Raw genomic sequence first — 19204 nt, 5'->3', positions numbered from 1 at the left:
GTGCACAATATGACCCTGTTGACACCTCCTTTGCCTCCTTGGGACATATTCTCTTCTGGTGGTCCTCATCCCTTTCCAGCTATCCTCTGTCTCTTGGTATTCTCCTAATCTACCAACTCCCATCAATGTTCCTGCTTGCCCAGGGTGCCTGTCTCAGTCTCCTTCTTTTCTCCCTAACCCCTGCGAAGATCTCATCAAATTCCCTGCCTTTCATTTTCCTTATCGGTTTGCTGACGGCTTACTGACAAGTATCTCCAGCTGAGACCCTTTACTGATTAGAGTAATAACAACTGGTGGATGTGTTCTCCTAGATAGAGAACAAGAATCTCAATTTTCAATGTCAGGAGGGACTTTATGCATCTTTTTGCTTTCAAAAGCAATTTCTCTCTGGGCGTGGTGGTTCATGCCTGTAATTCCAGCACTTTGGGAGGCCAAGGCAGGTGTCTCACTTGAGGTCAGGAGTTCGAGACCAGCCCGGCCAAAACAGTGAAACTTCTCTCTAGTAAAAATACAAAAAATTAGCTGGGCATGGTGTCAGGCACCTATAATCCCAGCTACTTGGGAGGCTGAGGCAGGAGAATCGCTTGAACCTGAGAGGTGGAGGTTGCAGTGAGCAGAGATCTTTCCACTGCACTCCAGCCTGGGCAACCGAGAGAGACTCTGTCTCAAAAAACCAAAAAAAAAAAAAAAAGAAAAGCAATTTCTTCTCTCTGCGTTCTCCATGTTACTAAAATCTAACATCAACCCCATAGCTCCTCAGGCCAGAAGCTCCTTTGTTGCATGCATTCTCCAAATGCCTAAATCACCAATTTTTTTTGGTTTTTTTCTGAGATGAAATCTCACTCTGTCGCCCAGGCTAGAGTGCAGTGGCACGATCTTGGCTCACTGTAACCTCCACCACCCTGGTTCTAGCAATTCTCTTGCCTCAGCCTCCCGAGTAGCTGGGACTACAGGTGTGCACCACCACGCCTGGCTGATTTTATTTTTTTTTTTGAGATGGAGTCTTGCTTTGTCGCCTAGGCTGGAGTGCAGTGGTGCCATCTGGGCTCGCTGCAGGCTCTGCCTCCCGGGCTCACGCCATTCTCCTGCCTCAGCCTCCTGAGTAGCTGGGACTACAAGCATCTGCCACCACATCCGGCTAATTTTTTGTATCTGTAGTAGAGACGGGGTTTCACCGTGTTAGCCAGGATGGTCTCCATCTCCTGACCTCATTATCCCCCCGCCTCAGCCTCCCAAAGTGCTGGGATTACAGGCATGAGCCACCGTGCCTGGCCAACTTTTGTATTTTCAGTAGAGACGAGGTTTCACCGTGTTGGCCAGGCTGGTCTTGAACTGACCTCATGTGATCGGCCCACCTTGGCCTCACAAAGTGCTGGGATTACAGGCATGAGCCACCACGTCCCGCCCTGAAACACCAAATCTTATTAAATCTACATTCTACAATTCTGTCACATCTATCACTTCATCTCTGTCCACTCCTAGCACTGACTTAGCTGAGGACATCATCAACTCTGATCAAAGGACCCTAAGTCTAAGTAACAATACCAGTTTCACGGCAGGGCTTCCCTGGAACCAGGCTGGATGTAACGAGAATTTTCAAGAGAATGTGATTTGCTCTTTATTTGATTTTCTTTCCTTCTCTTTCTTTCTTTCTTTCTTTCTTTCTTTCTTTCTTTCTTTCTTTCTTTTCCTTCCTTCCTTCTTTCCTTCTTTTTCTTTCTTTCTTTTTCTTTCTTTCTCTCTTTCTCTCTTTCTTTCTTCCTTTCTTTCTTTCTCTTTCTTTCCTTTCTTTTCTTTCCTTCTCTTTCTTTCCTTTCTTTTCTTTCTTTCTTCTTTTTGTTTTGAGACGGAGTATCGCTTTTGTCACCCAGTTTGGAGTGCAATGATGCAATCTCAGCTCACTGCAACCTCCGCCTCCCAGATCCAAGCGATTCTCGTGCCTTATCCTCCTGAGTAGGTGGGATTACAGGCGCCCGCCAACAAGTCCGGCTAACCTTTTTTTTTTTTTTTTGTATTTTTAGTAGAGATGGGGTTTCACCACGTTGGTCAGGCTGGTCTCGAACTCCGGATCTCAGGTGATCTGCCCGCCTGGGCTTCCCAAAGTGCTGGAATTACAGGCATGAGCCACCGCGCCCGGCGATTTTCTTTTCTTTCTTTCTTTTTTTTTTTTTGAGACGGAGTCTCGCTCTGTCGCCCAGGTTGGAGTGCAGTGGCCGGATCTTGGCTCACTGCAAGTTCGGCCTCCCGGGTTTACGCCATTCTCCTGCCTCAGCCTCCCGAGTAGCTGGGACTACAGGTGCCCAATACCTCGCCCGGCTAGTTTTTTTGTATTTTTCTAGTAGAGACGGGGTTTCACCGTATTAGCCAGGATGGTCTCGATCTCCTGACCTCGTGATCTGCCTGTCTCGGCCTCCCAAAGTGCTGGGATTCCAGGCTTGAGCCACCGCGCCAGGCCGATTTTCTTTTAAGACCAATCTGAAAGTGCGGAACTCTGTGCACCTGAAATGATTACATTTTGATATTGACGTGAAAAAATTGGGTTCTACTTTGCCCCAGTTTCTCAACCCAAAGAAGACATTCCAAAAGTTTCCTATGGGGCCTAGGAAGTTTGGCCTTCACAGGATAGTGGCAGGAGTGTTAACTTTGTCCTATTACCAAAAGGTGTCAAAGCTGTTACTAAACTGTCTGTGACAGTATGGGAAACCCTGACAGCACTGGGGAATTCCTCATGGTCCTTCCAGACCATGGTCACAGTGAGAACCCGATTCTGTTGCCCTGGCCCTGTGGGGAAATCCCCAAGATAGCTGCTGATAGTTAAGGAAACAGTGTCCTGCCTAGGCTGGGTGAGAGAGATTGGGTCAGACAGGCTGCACTTCCTCAGTGAGTGTGCATATGCCCGTTCGCACTGCCTATCGTTTCCTCACCCAATGTGAGAGCAGGGGGCTGAGCTGAGCTGAGTGGAGAATTCATGGGACCTTTCGATGGTCAAGACCCAAAACTTCTATTGTATAGCATCCCTGGAACAGAGAACAGGAGGCAGTCAAGGCCCCAGCTTCAACCTTTTGACAGTAAACCAGAAAAGACCAAGTAGTGAGGTCTCCACTGTCTCACACAAGCCAAGACCAGGTCTTAGACTATCCAGTGTTCCTTTCTCTCTTTCACGGTGCTGATAATTTGGGGAATGAGCACTCCATTGTCATAGGAGGGGCAGATGGGGGTGGAAGAGTGAGAAGGGTGAAGTTAGGACATAGACGTTCCCACTAAGCCAGAGACCCCTGAACTGCCATAGCCATGACATGCACAGGTTGTCCTCAAATCCCAGGGCCATGGACAGGTCTTGGGTGTCTTTCAAATTTTAAGTTGGTTGGCATCTGTCTAGTTCAAAACCTGATTTAGGTTCAGTTCAACCAGGGAGTATGATTCTTTGGGGAGAGGGCCTTGACCTAGAAATCTATATGCTCAGCGGTCTGCCCAGCTGCTAACGGCTCTGACACACTGGAAAGGCACTCACCCTCTGAGGGTTTCAGACTATATCTTTGAAAATAAAATTCAGTGGATGAGGTACCGGGTGCAAAGGTATTGTCCTCAACAGCTCTAGTTGCTACTTCTAACTCACAGGGTACGTATCACGAAGGATCCCACCATCCATTGTCGGTCTGAGCCGGGAATGGGATTTTGGCAGACCATGAATCCTGTATTAGTTTCTAGAGGGACTATAACAAAACACCACAGACTTGGGTGTTTAAACCGAGATTGTACCACTGCACTCCAGCCTGGGTGACAGAGTAAGACTCTGAATCAAAAAAAAAAAAAAAAAAAAAAAAAGTGTATACATAGGAGCACTCTGAGATGAGTAACTCAAAGGGGTGGTTAGAATTTGGGATCTACCTAACAGCAGGGGAAAAGGAGGAGGAATAAAGGACATACGGAAAACCAAATGACTTTTGAAAAGATAAATGGTCCCTTAGAATAGATGGAAGATTCGAGTCTTGTGACAATGTCTATTTGGGTGTGATGACTACTTCTCATCTCTGAGATTAGATTTGCTTCTAGTCCTGAAGAAGATTTATGACAACTGAGTTAAAAATTTGAGACTTGCGAGGAGGATCTGCTATTAAACAGGTAAGGGATTTTAGCTGTTTATTTCAGCTGAAAATAATTCTTAAGTCGAAACTGGCACATTTGGAGGTAGCATGTCCTGATCCCCTTAAAAAGGGAACTGAATAGACCCCGTATCTCTGATTCTGCCCAGGGTCCTGTGCCCGCTGACACCAGAAATCACCACTTCTCTCAGCCTTGTTTTGTGGTGGTTTTATCAAGCTGCAATTTGGTTATGTCTTTTCTAACAGTGTTTAAAAGCAATCAGATGCAGGCACTTTTCCTTTTATTAACTATTATTGAGCTTATATTGGACACTGAACTAAGTGTCAGTTTACAAAAATGAATAAACAAAAATCACTGCCAGTAAGGAACACACAGCCAAGATGGGGGGAGTACTAAGATGTAAAGAGATGTAAAATAATGTGATAGATTTGGCGAGAGTTACTAAAGAGTCAGAAAAGGGCAAGCATGTTTCTTCTCTGTCCTGAAGCAGCCAAGGGAGAGGAAGATATCTGATGCCAATGCTGGGGTGTTGGTTTAGGCACGTAGATGCTGTGACGGGTAGTGGAACCGTTCAATGAGCAGACAGGAGAACCAGCTTTATGCGGGGAGGGAGAGAAGTGCTCCCCTCATCCCCCGTGAGTCACACCCTGGAGATTATAAATGTCAACATTTTGATTTCGGGAGACTTTGAGTTTTGAGCTTAAAATGACTGAAGAACCACGAGGTGGATCTACGTGTTTCGAGTCTAGAAGTCTGAATACAGATTTACGATTTATGAGCACATAGGAGGTGGATCCAAGGGAGAGATTAAACAGGGCACAGAAAAGTTTTTAAAAATAATATTTTTTCCGGGGAAAAAACCCCAACAAAACACGATTCTTTCAGCAGAAACCAGAACATTTTCTCACAGACTCTCCTACAGAGAGCCCTGATAAAGTAATAAACATGCTAACAGTAAGAACCCCAACCAATTTCATAGGGCAGTTTGTGGTAATTACTCTCAGTATGGAGCAGATAGTCCTCTTGCAAAACCCGATGCAGCAAACTTTGCTAGCTCCATGTGGGGCCTCCAGAGGACACAGTTGGGCACTAAATCCTGGCTGAAAACAAAGGCCGATTTAGAGGATCCGTAGAAACGGATGCACAGAATATCCCTCAGTTTTCTCTGTGTAGCAGGCCCTCCATATACGCGGGTTCCCCAAGATCGAAATATCAAACAAATGAATTAAAAAAAAAATACAACAAAAGCTAGTAAAAATAAAAACAGTATAACAATTACTTACATAGCATTTACATTGGATTAGGTGTTACAGAGTAATTTAGAGACCATTTAAAGTACACGGGAGGATGTGCATAGTTATGTGCAAATACTACGCCATTTTCTATGAGAGACTTGAGCAACCAGGATTTTGGTATCGGCGGGAGCCCTGGACCAATCCCCCTCAGTTCTACCGAGGGAGAACTGTTTTGTTTCTTCCAGCACTGCTTTGACCGACAGTGTGTTGGGATTCGCTGACCTCCATGAGAAAGCTTGGCAGCATGCTGAGATCAATTTTCCCAGGGCCAGAATTCTCCTGCGTGAGCTAAAATAGAGTGGCTCGGTCCAACAAAACAGAGCCTAGAGTCAGGAATTATGGCGAACCTGCTCCCTCCCGTCCTCCCTTGGCGCACAGATCCCTGGCGCCGCCGCTCTTGAGGTCGCCTCCGCTCTTGAGGTCGCCTCTCGCGTGCCGGCCTCATCGTCGGAACGGCGCTTCCTGAGGCTTTATATAAGGACGGCTCTGAATCCGCTCGTCGGGATTAAATCCTGCGCTGGCGCGCTCCTGCCCGCCTCTGGCCTCCATTTGCTCTACCTGAGGCTCCCTCCAGAAGAACTTTCCCTTAGCCTCAGTGCAGTGCCTTTCGGGCGTCCTCAGACCAGACACAGGCCAAAGCCACCGCAGAATCCGGAAGCCCTGGGTTGGGATGTGAATTCTCCCGGGGACTATGGCGTAGCGGGGCGCGGGGGGCGGGGGGAAGAGGGTGGGAGGGACCCGAGCAGAGTGGAGGAGGAGGGAGAGGAGAACAGAAAAGAAATGACGAAATGTCGAGAGGGCGGGGACAATTGAGAAAGCTTCCCGCCGGCGCGCTTTCGGTTTTCAATCTGGTCCGATACTCTTGTATATCAGGGGAAGACCGTGCTTGCCCTGACAGAAGCTGTCTTTCAGACTGTAGCAGTCATGTCTGGCAGGGGAAAGGGTGGAAAAGGCTTAGGCAAAGGGGGCGCTAAGCGCCACCGCAAGGTCCTGAGAGACAACATTCAGGGCATCACCAAGCCTGCCATTCGGCGTCTAGCTCGGCGTGGCGGCGTTAAGCGGATCTCTGGCCTCATTTACGAGGAGACCCGCGGTGTGCTGAAGGTGTTCCTGGAGAACGTGATTCGGGACGCAGTCACCTACACCGAGCACGCCAAGCGCAAGACCGTCACAGCCATGGATGTGGTGTACGCGCTCAAGCGCCAGGGGCGCACACTGTACGGCTTCGGAGGCTAGGCCGCCGCTCCAGCTTTGCACGTTTCGATCCCAAAGGCCCTTTTTAGGGCCGACCACTCGCTCATCTGAGGAGCTGGACACTTGACTGCATAAAGTGCAACAGTAACGATGTTGGAAGGTAACTTTGGCAGTGGGGCGACAGTCGGATCTGAAGTTAACGGAAAGCTACTGTGGCCCCTGGCGCTCACAGCCGTAAAGACTTAAGTCGTTGACCGAAAGCGGCTTTTTCACTTACTTGGGCTTTTTTTTTTTTTTGCCTTTATCGATATGAAAGGTTGAATGTGCTCTAGGTTTGACCACTACTTTCTCGGCTTGCTCTTCTGGAGCAGTATATAGGCACACCTAGAGGGGCACGTCTTTGCGATCACCAGATCTGGTTCTGAGAAATAGGCACTGGCAATTTACACGTGCCTTGCTATGTAATCTCCCTACATTTGCTCAGGCAAAGTGGGAGAAGCAGCCTTAGATCTTCATTCTATAGATGCCGGCTTTCCCACCTGATCGGCTTAGATTTCGCGATTGACTGTTCTGGGCTTCATTTTACCCTCTACATAACAAGCGGGTGGACTAGATCCCTTAGTAAGGGTCCATGTTATGTGGTATCTTCAGCCACGCACTCAGCTCAATCTTAGTACAGTTAAAAAAAATGAATTTCTAGCAAGCTATCTGCCCAGTGCCTGAAAAGTATCATTTCTTGTGTTCAGTAAAAAGGCTCCTAATTTAATCAAGGACCTATGAGATAACTGTCTTTCAGTTGTGGCATTGCAAGGATACAAATGCAGAGACATTTTAATGTGATCCTTCTATAAGAGTGAACCAACGATATGATCTGAAAGCAACTTCACAACTAATTCAGGTATGTGACTTCTACTTCTTAGGGCCTGTTGTAGCTTAGAATGAGAGACGTGCAGAAACGTGCCCACCATCAATACAGAAAGCACAATTTAATTTTGACAAGGCAAAAGCCAATTCTATATCAGCATGGCATCTGTTAAAGCAAGCTATTCTTTACACTACCACCTCTAAATTGCCCTCATTTGGATTAAAATGTGGGTTCACATTTCTAATCCCTACAGTTTTGCAGCCATTGCATATCCCATAAGTTTCTTGTTTGTTTTTTCTTTTTATGTTTTTTTTTTTTTAAGATTCTAGGCTTATGATTTTACTGTGTATGTATTTGGAAGAAGAAATTCTGTCAGCTCCCAAAGGATAAACCAGCAGTTGCTTTATTGGTTTTCAGATGTGGCTGCTCTCATCAGCATCAAACACTTGAGACTGAACTAAGCTTAAAACTCGGTACTTAGCAATCAGGTTGCCGGCAAAGCACTGGTGCGAGACTTGCCTTCCAGGAGCTTACCAATGGGGCTGCCAGCAAAGCGGTGGATGCAAGACTTGCCCTCCAGGAGCTTACCATCAGAACGGAGAAGACAATAAATGCATAATATATAGACGACATAAATCCATACCTGTACACATTTAAGAATAAACAGTCCAACAGTAAGAGGCAGTACATATTCAATATGCTGAGAAATGTAGACAATAACTACTATAGGAATCCTAATGCTACAGGAGTCACTGGCTGCTGGGAAACCAAGGAAAACTTGGCTATGGACGTTGGGGCTTGTGTCGGACTCTGAATAAAGGGCAGAATGATTGGCATCCTACTGAGATACAGAGTAAAAGGGTTGAGGGCAGGGAGGAAGTGGCAAGAATAACATTTGTGAAGATGTCCAGGTAAGAAATAGAGGTTGTAATGCTCAAGATGTTTCCTTTTCCCTTTTAAATCTGACCTGTGATTTTCAGCATTGCTATTTCAAGTATCACTGATTTTTTTTTTTAATTTTAAAGGCAATGCTGATGAATCTATCTGATCCTCACCAAGATCCACTAAAGAAGGAGATATCAAAAATTTGAAGATAAAGAAAGAAAGGGAGTGGGGGAGAAAACACGTCCATTGTCTGAATCAGTTGTTCTCAAAATGTAGCCTCTCATCTAGCAGCACTGATCACCTGGGATAAAGTCTTGGGCCCCACCCCAGACCTATTGAATGAGAAACTGAAGAAACTGAGGGGTGAGACATAGTAATCTGTGCTTTAGAAAAGCCCTCCCGGTGATTCTGATACACATTAAAGGTTGAAAGCCACTGACTTAGGTAACAGCATTTCTTTCTTTCTCTCTCTCTTTCTCTTTCTTTCTTTCTCTTTCTTTTTCTTTTCTTTCTTTTTCTTTCCTTCCTTCTTCCTTCCTTCCCTTTCTTTCTTTCCCTTCCTTCCTTCCTTCCTCTTTCTTTTTATGAGATGGAGTCTTGATCTGTCACGCAGGCTGGAATGCAGTGGCACGATCTTGGCTGACCGCAACCTCTACCTCCCGGGTTCAAGTGATTCTCCTGCCTCAGCCTCCCGAGTAGCTGGGACCACAGGTGCCCACCACCACGCCGGGCTAATTTTTGTATTTTTAGTAGAGATGGAGGTTTTGCCATGTTGGCCAGGCTGGTCTCGAACTCCTGACTTTAGGTGACCCGCCCTCCTCGGCCTCCCAAAATGCTGGGATTACAGGAGTGAGCCACCGCGCCTGTCCTCTTTTTCTTTTTTTTAAACAGTTTTTGTTTTAATGCAAAAATATTTAAAACCTGAATATATGTTGCCCAGATGTTCACCCAAATGTTAAAATTTGCTTTAGTTTGAAGTCCAGCTAATTTGTGTATTTTTAGTAGAGACCGGGTTTCACCGTGTTGGCCAGGCTGGTCTTGAACTCCTGACCTCAGGGGATCCACCCCTCTCAGCCTCCCAAAGTGCTGGGATTACAGGTGTGAGCCACCATGCCCGGCCAATTACTGAGAATTCCTGCCTTTTTCACAGGATTATTTTAAGGATCAAATGAAAAGTTATACGTGAAAGAAGAATGACGCCATGAAGTGATACCGAAACCAAAGTTGATATATGTATTGCCTTTCCCACTCAATGTAGTTCGTTTTTTGTTTTGTTTTTTTGAGAGACGATTTAACTCTACTTATGGTGACCAGGCATTGCTTGGGTACGGCTACTACGGAAATAAACAAAGACAAATCCTCACCCTGAGAAATGTTGCCAGCCTAATGCTGAGAGGTTAAGGAAGGGAAGGGGTATTAAGATAGGAGAGGGCAGAGGCAAGGAGGAGGGCCCAAAGAGATGAGGGCAAAGAAGAGCAAGGGAGCCGGGCACTGTGGCTCATGCCTGTAATCCCAGCACTTTGGGAGGCCAAGACAGGCAGATGACGAGGTCAAGAGATTGAGACCATCCTGGCCAACATGGTGAAACCCCGTCTCTACTAAAAATATAAAAATTAGCTGAGCGTGGTGACACGCACCTGTAGTCCCAGCTACTCCAGAGGCCGAGGCAGGAGAATCGCATGAACCCGGGAGACGGTGGTTGGAGTGAGCCGAGATGGTGCCTCTGCACTCCAGCCAGGGCGACAGAGCGGGACTCCGTCTCAAAAAAAAAAAAAAAGAAAGAAAAAGGTATCTCTGGTACAGAATGGAAGCTCAGTGTGGCAGGGCAGAAAGACTATCCTGACTATGTAATCTACTAGACCAGAGCTGGCGAGAGCTTCAGTTAAGGCATGGTCATGGGTGGACGGAGAAAAGGTGATACAATTGAAAGTCAGAAGGTAGATTTAGTAACATTTGGAACTCATGAGATTTGCACAGAGGGCAAGAGGAAGGGACACCTGACTCAGAACAGATGGGGGTAATGAAGGTGTCTTCCAGGAAGATGGGGAATGTGGAAAGAAACAAATCGGTTTGGAAAGCAAGATGATGCATGTGGTTTTGGAAATAAGCTGGGTTTGAAGTGCCTAGTATCCATCCAGAAGGACCTATCTACCAGGCAGTTAGAAACATTGGTGTAGCCAGGCACAGTGGCCCACGTCTTTAATCCCAGCACTTTGGGAGTCCAAGGTGGGAGGATGGCTTGAGCCCAGGATTTCGAGACCAGCCTGGGCAATGCAGTGAGACCCTGACTCTACAAAAAATAAAAAAAATTACCCGGGCCTGGTGGTGTGTGCCTGTAGTCCCAGTTACTCAGATGGCTGAGGTGGGAGGACCCCTGAACCCAGGAGTCCAAGGTTGCAGTGATCTTTGATTGTGCTACTGCACTCCAGCCTAGACGAGTGAGACCCTGTTTCACACACACACACACACACACACACACACACACACAAAATGTGTAGCGCTCAGGATAGGGTCTCAGCAGAAGATACCAATTTGGGAGCACTTAGCTAAGGGACAGAAATATGGAAAGCAGGGAGTCAATCTCACTTGAGTTGCACGGAGAAAAGAAGATGGCCAAGGCCAGCACGGGGGAAACCAGGAATATTGACGGGGAAGAGAAAGACATGAGAAGACTGAGATGCGGACCGAGAGAAGGATAAGGGTGACCAGGAGAGTGGACAAGTCCTCTTCTAAGGAAGAAAAAGCAGTGTAAACATGGCCATGTCTCTTACCATGTAGTTCCCCTCCAAACACACACACACACACACCTGTCCCCCACTAGCCTGCCTAAGGCAGAATTAAATGTGAACAAAGCACGTTTTTCACTTCATAAAAGCCACAGATTCAGAGTGGGCTTACTGGCAACCAAGGTAGCCACGTAGAAGCTAGTTATTAGAGGAAGAGGTGGGTTTGAGACAGGGTCTCACTATCTTGTCACCCACACTGGAGTGCAGTGGCACAATCTCAGCTCACAGCAGTCTCTGCCTCCCGGGCATAAGTGATTCTCCCACCTCAGCCCCCCTAGTAGCTGGGACCACAGGCAAATGGCACCACTCCCGGCTAGGTATTTCTTTTTTCTTTTTCTTTTTTCTGTTGTTGTTGTAGAGACAGGGTCTTGCTATGTTTCCCAAGCTGGTCTGGAACTTTGACTTCAAGCAATCCGCCCGCCTCCGCCTCCCAAAGTGCCGGGATTAACAGCTGTGAGCCACAGTGCCCAGCCAGAGGAAGAGTATTTCTTTACCGTATCCTTAATTATCCTTTAACTGTCACCTGAGGGGAGACAATGATTTAAGTACAGGGAATGATTAAATGTTAAAACTTAGCATTTTAGAATGTTATCTTGTATTGATGAATTCAGCTTATGCTGGTCTCGCAAACAAATACGAAGACTGACAGATTCCTGTGAGTGCAGGCCTTCACAGTGCCAGGACCACAAGATGTAATGAATTCTACTCCTGACTGGATATAAAAAAAAAGCCACGAAATTTTCCTTTGACATTCAGCCGGGGAGACCTCCTGGAGTTTAGAGGTGCCCAGACTGGTGAGTGAAAGGAGTGTGATCTGGGGTGCGGGGTGGGGGGGGCAGTCAGAGGACCTAGATGTCTGACACCAACATCCGCAGCTTCCGGTCTCTGCTCAGTCACTACTGGACCTGAGAAGCTGGGTGCAGAGATGGTGGGTGACCTGCCCACCTCTGAAGGTCACTAGTTTTTGAAGTCAGAATACCGCCCATGCACTGTGGGCCTAAGCAGGTTATGAGGGTCTCCGCAGAGACCCAGAGGCATGCTCTAGAAATTGCTGTGACCCTGGAGCAGAAACATGTGGCAGTCCCCAGCAGGGCTCACCTACACTGCTCTCCTCACTTAACACGCCTCAGGAAAGGCAAAATGGCAGCTTTACAAAACGAAGTTTTATTCCATTTTCCCTTCTCCCCTCTTAATTCTCACAGATCTCTGCGGTGAATGCTTTTAACCTGTCAACTGTGATGAAACAAACAGAAAACCAAAGCCCTGGCTTCTTTGAGGTGCAACTAAATGACCGAGAAGGTGTTACCTAAGACCTCTACGGCCATTTGTATCTGGCCCTGTGTAGAGTGGGCTCTGCAAGACCCTGCCTCACTTTCCCACTAAGAGGCCTTGGACTTCCCAGCTCCCAGAGACTATAGAGATCGCCTCTGAGGCCTCCTGTCACGATTTCCTAAGGTGAGGAACTTCATTTGCCCAACGGAGGCCCACGTTCTGCCTGTTTGATCTACTGTCTTCCCAAGGATCTGACCTCGGGGACCAGCGTCTGCCCACGTGTCCGACGAAAACAATGTAAAGGAACTACTGAGTCTGGACAGAAAATCCAGACACACCATGCAGCTTCTAAGAGGACCGAGTGCCCTCATTGGCATAGAGTGAGTCTCCTGTGGACATGGACAGGGAACAGCTCGATTAAGCCCAGATTCACAAAATTCCGCCCACACCCCGTGACCCCGGGAATTTTGGCTTAGGGGCAGGATGTGGGGGTTACCACTGTGCTGGTGGAGGTGGCGTGGGCCCGACCGGCAGCCCCAGCGCAGTTCTCCCCACGTTTGCCCGCAGAACCCCGGCGAGGCCGAGGTGGTCATTTCCCTCGCTAGCCGGAGGGCCGCGCCGGGTGAGGCCGGTTTGGGCGCGAAGCACGGGCGTGTGGCCCTCCACTTCCGCAAAGGCCGGGCGCTCTCAGGACCGCGAGCCCTGAGCGTCCACCTGATGACCCCTGGCCTCGGGACCGACGCCCCGTCCCTCCTGCCCTGCCTCCCCGCGCCACGCAGGGCCCCGGTCACGCGCAGGAAGAGCCGGACCGTCACAGCCCCCAAGCCGGCGCCAAGGAAAGCGGCCGCAGCCCGGCCAGTCCGGATAGGCCAACTGGCCGAAGTCGGCAGAGCTCAAGATGGCACCGCAGCAGGGGACCTGACTTGTCAACCGGCCCCGTGTTTTGTTGGGAGCCCAACCGGAAGCGCCTTCCCCGCTCTAATGCCGGAGGGGGAGCACGGAGGGCAAGCGGTACAGCTTCTTCCAAGTGCTGATGTGGGTGGCTCTGAAAAGAGCCTTTTGGATACGATGGAACCTCCGACCGAACGCGCACTTCTTAAGCCCGCTCACCACGGATGCGGCGGGCCAGCTGGATGTCCTTGGGCATGATGGTCACGCGCTTGGCGTGGATGGCGCACAGGTTCGTGTCTTCGAACAGCCCCACCAGGTAGGCCTCGCTGGCCTCCTGCAGCGCCATCACGGCAGAACTCTGGAAGCGCAGGTCCGTCTTAAAGTCCTGCGCGATCTCGCGTACCAGCCGCTGGAAGGGCAGCTTGCGGATCAGCAGCTCCGTGGACTTCTGGTAGCGCCGGATCTCCCGCAGGGCCACGGTGCCGGGCCGGTAGCGGTGCGGCTTCTTCACCCCGCCCGTGGCCGGCGCGCTCTTGCGGGCCGCCTTGGTGGCCAGCTGCTTCCTCGGGGCCTTGCCGCCGGTCGACTTGCGGGCAGTCTGCTTAGTACGGGCCATAGCGAACCAAAACACAAGCTTACCAGCGCAGCGGCGGGGAGAGAAACGAGCTGCTGGCCCCGCGGCAGCCGTCTTTATAAGCACAGTCTTTTCCCGATTGGGCGGAACAAGAATTGAAAATCCCGCGCTGGCTGTCCATTGGCTGTGACGTCACCCGTCCTAAAGTCACCGGTTGGCTTGGGCAGAGTCCTCCCTAATCCCGCCCACCCGCCTCACTTTCTACTTTCCAGTTGGCCAAGTTTTGCAAGCTTGTTTTTCCCCCTTTCCTTCAGGGTGAAAGTCGTTTTCCGTTGCAGTTTTGTCAGATTGTTCCCTGTCCGCCCTTCGCTTCCTTTCTTGTTGCGCCCAGCGGCTCCGGCATGGAACCTCATTCTTCCATTTGCCCCCAGCCTCCAGTTGCTACTTGGCGGATCGTTTTTCGCCTGTCGGGTACCTTTTGGGTGGGAGAGGTGCCCGCCCCCAGATTCCGCCTCCGAGACCCTTACTCTCCGCCGCCAAGGCGCTTTGGGAAACAAAACAGAAACTAAGACTTAAGTCAGCTCCGTGAAGCCAAGACCCAGCTCCGCCACACTGGCGAGCACTACCCGCTCAGGGTCCTCCCCATCGGGGGTGGGGGCAAGGAGCACGTCCCGCTAGTGCTAGGCTAGGTCTAAGTGCCCGGCCATGGCCTGCGGAAACCACTGGGGAAGCGCGCGCTCCGGGCGCAACACTTTAAGCGCCTTGGGTACTGCCCGCGGCGCTGGTGTTTGTGACTGTGTGGAGTGGACCGTGGCGGCACCCAGGATGTTTGGTGCCTCCACCTGCGCTGGGAAGTCCTAGGAGTGGGGACCCACTCATCGATGACCCAAGGCAGTTACGTGACCCACTCATCGATGACCCAAGGCAGTTACGTGCTCCAGATGCAAGACGGCACACGCGCGCGCACACACACACACACACACCCGTTCCGTCCCGTCCGCTGCAGGTTCGCCGTTTACTACTGAGAAACGCTGGACTGAGAGGAACCGGCATTAGCAACTCTTTTATTTGAAAACGTGGGTGGCTCTGAAAAGAGCCTTTTGAGTTCACAGGTGCCCCTTCGAGACGCGGGCCGGGCTGAGCCCACTTGGGCCGGACGTCAGCCTCACTTGCCCTTTGCCTTGTGGTGACTCTCCGTCTTCTTAGGGAGCAGCACGGCCTGGATGTTAGGCAGGACGCCGCCCTGGGCGATGGTGACTTTGCCCAGCAGCTTGTTCAGTTCCTCGTCGTTGCGGATGGCCAGCTGGAGGTGACGAGGGATGATGCGCGTCTTCTTGTTGTCCCGAGCCGCGTTGCCCGCCAGCTCCAGGATCTCGGCGGTCAGGTACTCGAGGACCGCGGCCATGTAGACTGGAGCGCCGGCCCCCACCCGCTCCGCGTAGTTGCCTTTGCGCAGCAAGCGGTGCACTCGCCCTACCGGGAACTGGAGGCCAGCGCGGGACGAGCGCGACTTGGCCTTGGCGCGGGCCTTGCCTCCTTGCTTGCCACGACCAGACATCACAGCGATAGTAGTCACCGAGTGAAACTCCTGCCTGGCGACCGGAAAAGTCACCGAAAACGCCGCCGCTTCACCCTTTTATAGACAGAACGGCGATTGTCCACGGAGCACTTTGATTGGCTCAAGCAAATTTTGTCCCGATAGCCAATAGGATAGCTCAGCCAGAATCCACTCATTTACATAATCTCGTCTCTCTCGCATTGGGCGCCGCGAAAAACTCGCGAACCGCAACGCAGCGTCACGCGCACGGCCTCTGTAAGTGCACAGTCGTTTCCGGTAGAGCCCGAGACCAAGGTTCTGCCTGCGTTCTCGGCGGGTGAGAGTCGGTCTTGGGTCTGGCCGTGCCTGAACCTGCAAAGTCCGCGCCGGCTCCCAAGAAGGGCGCCAAGAAAGCCGTCACCAAAGCCCAGAAGAAAGACGGCAAGAAGCGCAAGCGCAGCCGCAAGGAGAGCTACTCCATCTGCATGTACAAGGTGCTGAAGCAGGTCCACCCCGACACCGGCATCTCGTCCAAGGCCGTGGGCATCATGAACTCCTTCGCCAACGACATCTTCGAGCGCATCGCGGGAGAGGCGTCCCGCCTGGCGCACTACAACAAGCGCTCCACCATCACGTCCCGCGAGAGCCAGACGGCCCTGCGCCTGCTGCTGCCCGGCGAGCTGGCCCAAGCACGCCTTGTCCCAGGGCACTTGCAAGGCTGTCACCAAGTACACCGGCTCCAAGCGAGTCCCGGCTGCTTGACTCCAAAGTCTCTTTTCTGGGCTGCTTAACCCCCTCAGTGAAAGAATCTTTCCTGTGTTGTCAGTCCCAGTTTATATTTTTGGTTTCTCGTCAGCTTTTCGGAGAGCACGCAACTCCACCAAGCACAGAGAACTATATTCTTTTCACATAGGCATTGTTGTAAGTAAGCTTACATAGATTGATAGTGGTATCTTACTATGGTCTAGATATGCTGGGGTTTGCCTTAGGGGCTGCTCTTGAAACTGTCTTTGTTATGCCTACGTACCCGTGAATGTGTGCCCAGCAAATTGTGTCCTGGTTAGAAATGCAGTGTTAATTTTGGTAAGCTTATGTAAGATCAAATTGTCTATGTGAACAAAGGTTGGGTCTGCTCTTCAGTGGTAAAATGAAGGTAGAGATTAAATACATTGTATGCTCTCAGATGTGTACTTAGAAGGGAATAAATAGTTCAACTTTTATATATGGTATCGAGAAATTTCTTGAGGTTTTTATATCGTTGGTTCACAAACACGTGCCTATACCGTTCATGTGAAAATTTCTTAAGCAGGTAGATGGAAGCTTGATTTTGATAACCAGGATTCACACCGTTAACACCATCTGTGCTTCCTACTTGAGATACCCTAAAATCTACCCAATACCATTAAATAGTGATTTTTTCCCTAAGAATTATCACTTGGAAAAGCTTGTCCAGTTTAATGATTAGTTCCATACAATGGCAACAAAATATATATGATTTCTGAAGCCAGAGTTTGGGATGCCTGAAGAACAGAAGGACCACCAATTTGCAAGAGAAGTTGATTAGGTTCTCTGCTTTGGAAACACTGGATTTGGAATCACAGAGCCTCATTAACCTTAAAAGATTATACTGATGGCTTTGGGGAATCATAAATCCTAGGCTGGCCACAATAGAAGCAAGGAAAGCAATTAGGAGGCTGTTGCAGTTTTGTGGTCTGGAGCAGTGATTAAGTCTTAAAGTCTTTCCAGACCAGCAGCATCTGCATTAGTTGAAGTTATTAAAAATGAAAATTCCCAGGTTCCATTATTTGTGTTAACAAGCTTTCTGGGTGATGCTGATGCATGCTAAAGTGTGAAAAACACCAGATAAATAACATGTTGGAGTGCAGTGGTGGTAATGGAAACAGAAATGTTGGATTTTATCTTTGACGTAGAATAGATGTGGCTGAGGAACAGGATTTAGGTAACAGTGAAACCCCTAGATTTTTGGCTTGAGCAACTGTGTAGATCGTGGTACTATTAGGATAGAACACTGGGAGAAGATACTCATTGGGACACTGAAGGGAGATCCAGAGTTCCACTTGAAATTTGAGAAGCTCTTTGCTATTCAAGTGGATATGTGCAGCTGACAGTTGGAGAGATGGATCTAGAGTTCAGTAAAGACAACACAAGCCTGTCTTTAAGATCTACCTGTGAACTGTGAACACAGCAATGGGAATGACGGAGATCACCTTAAAGTATTTTTCTAGACTTTATTACTCATGTGTTTCGTCATGAGGTATAACTGAGTAGTTCATAGTCCTATAATGTATGTTACTGACTAGGTAGTATTTGTTTTTATAATTCTGTTTCTGTTACAGTGCTGCCACATGTGTTTCCCAGAAACGCATTTTGCCCACAGTTCTTAGGGTTGGCCTGATTTGTTTGTTGTCTCAACCTGCTTCTTACTGTGATTAGTTCAGGAATCTAGATCAAACTAATTGGCATTTAACATTTCAGGAAGTGAACTGAGTTAACAACTAACTCACCAGGGGAGTGTAGCATGCTATTATCTTTTGGGAAAGCAGCTTATTTGCTTTCAAGAGGCAGCAGCAGGATGGACTGTCTTTAGGTATGAAGGCAAGAATGATTATAGAGAAAATGCAGAGGAGGGCACAGTGTGGGAGAATCAGAGAACTGAGCCACTCATGGAGTTCGGCCAACCTTGGATCCCTGCTGTACCTTTGGACTTCCAGTTAAGCCAATTTGTCTGACGTATTTGTTTATACCAGTTTGAATCTTGAAATATTTCAGGAATAATAAATAATTTCCTAGATACAAGGAAAGATCTTTCGTGAAAGGTCTCAAAGAAGTCAAATGGGGTCTATTAGGACAGAGTTGCTCCTATTACATATTTGGAACAAATGTCCAAATGTTGAAAATCAATACTTGAGTAAGGCTAAAGACTAGTATTACCATCACAGGAAGAATGTCCAGGGTTTTTTTTTTTTTAGATGTGAAATGTTATTTAAAATTTTTAAATTAAATCAAAAAATTTTAGTAGTTGTATTAATTTCCTGGGGCTGTCAAAGTACCATAAATTGTATGGTGTAAAACAACAGAAACTTATTCTTTCATGGTTTTAGAGGCCAGAAGTTTGAAATCAAAGTGTTGGTAGGGCCATGCTCTCTCCAAACCCACTAGGGGAAGACTCTTGTCTTTCAGTGTCTGGTAGCCCCATTTGTTTTTTGGTTTGTGGCAGCATAACTGTAATCTCTACCTCAGTCTTTTCATGTATGTCTCCATGTTTTCTTTCTTTCTTTTTTTAGATGGAGTTTCTCTCTTGTTGCCCAGGCTGGAGTGCAATGGCATGATCTTGGCTCACTGCAACCTCTGCCCCCCGGGGTTCAAGCAATTTCCCTGCCTCAGCCTCCTGAGTAGCTGGGATTACATGCGTGCATCAGCACGCCCGGCTAATTTGGTATTTTTGGTAGAGATGGAGTTTCATCATGTTGGTCAGGCTGGCCTTTTCCTCCCAAAGTGCTGAGATTACAGACGTGAGCCACCGCACCCAGCCGTCTCCATGTCTTCTTATAAGGGTATCAGTCATACTACTGGATTAGGGCCCACCCTAACGACCTCATTTTAACTTGGTTACATCTGCAAAGACCCTATTTCCAAAGAAGGCAAAATTCTAAGGAACTAGGGGTTAGACTTCAACATATCTTTCGGGGGGACACAACTCAACCCATAACATTAGTCAATGGCTGTGGCAGGCTAAATGTGGCTCCCAAATATGTCCATATCCTAATCCCTAGAGCCTGA

The 19204-nt window shown here is 48.7% G+C and overlaps 3 protein-coding genes and 1 pseudogene across 8 annotated transcripts; 2 read left to right on the top strand and 2 right to left on the bottom strand.

Annotated features, from left to right (window-relative positions):
* Positions 1–6295: 6295 nt before the first annotated feature.
* LOC102121517 (histone H4) lies at positions 6296–16623 on the top strand. 6 transcript variants are annotated; one of them, XM_073996860.1, is made up of 5 exons: positions 6296–7491; positions 7876–8369; positions 8484–8706; positions 11741–11923; positions 12332–16623. In XM_073996860.1, exon 1 carries the CDS (start codon positions 6324–6326, stop codon positions 6633–6635), a length of 312 nt encoding a protein of 103 aa, XP_073852961.1. In that variant the 5' UTR covers positions 6296–6323; the 3' UTR covers positions 6636–7491; positions 7876–8369; positions 8484–8706; positions 11741–11923; positions 12332–16623. The 6 variants fall into 6 exon arrangements, with proteins under 6 accessions (XP_073852961.1, XP_073852953.1, XP_073852957.1 ...); XM_073996852.1 differs by having other exon boundaries at positions 8484–8787; XM_073996856.1 differs by having other exon boundaries at positions 7781–8369; positions 8484–8787.
* LOC141407250 (histone H3) lies at positions 12273–15476 on the bottom strand. Its single transcript, XM_073996834.1, has one exon. It carries the CDS (start codon positions 13906–13908, stop codon positions 13498–13500), a length of 411 nt encoding a protein of 136 aa, XP_073852935.1. The 5' UTR covers positions 13909–15476; the 3' UTR covers positions 12273–13497.
* On the bottom strand, positions 14913–15476 carry LOC135971428 (histone H2A type 2-A). Its single transcript, XM_065546773.2, has one exon. It carries the CDS (start codon positions 15422–15424, stop codon positions 15032–15034), a length of 393 nt encoding a protein of 130 aa, XP_065402845.1. The 5' UTR covers positions 15425–15476; the 3' UTR covers positions 14913–15031.
* LOC102128956 (histone H2B type 2-E-like) lies at positions 15745–16165 on the top strand (annotated as a pseudogene).
* Positions 16624–19204: the final 2581 nt, after the last annotated feature.

This window comes from Macaca fascicularis, chromosome 1 (genome assembly GCF_037993035.2).
Source record: "Macaca fascicularis isolate 582-1 chromosome 1, T2T-MFA8v1.1".
In the NCBI taxonomy this organism is placed as follows: Eukaryota; Metazoa; Chordata; class Mammalia; order Primates; family Cercopithecidae; genus Macaca; species Macaca fascicularis.
Note: the sequence above shows the minus strand (reverse complement) of the source record. Positions and strands in the feature narration are given on the sequence as shown.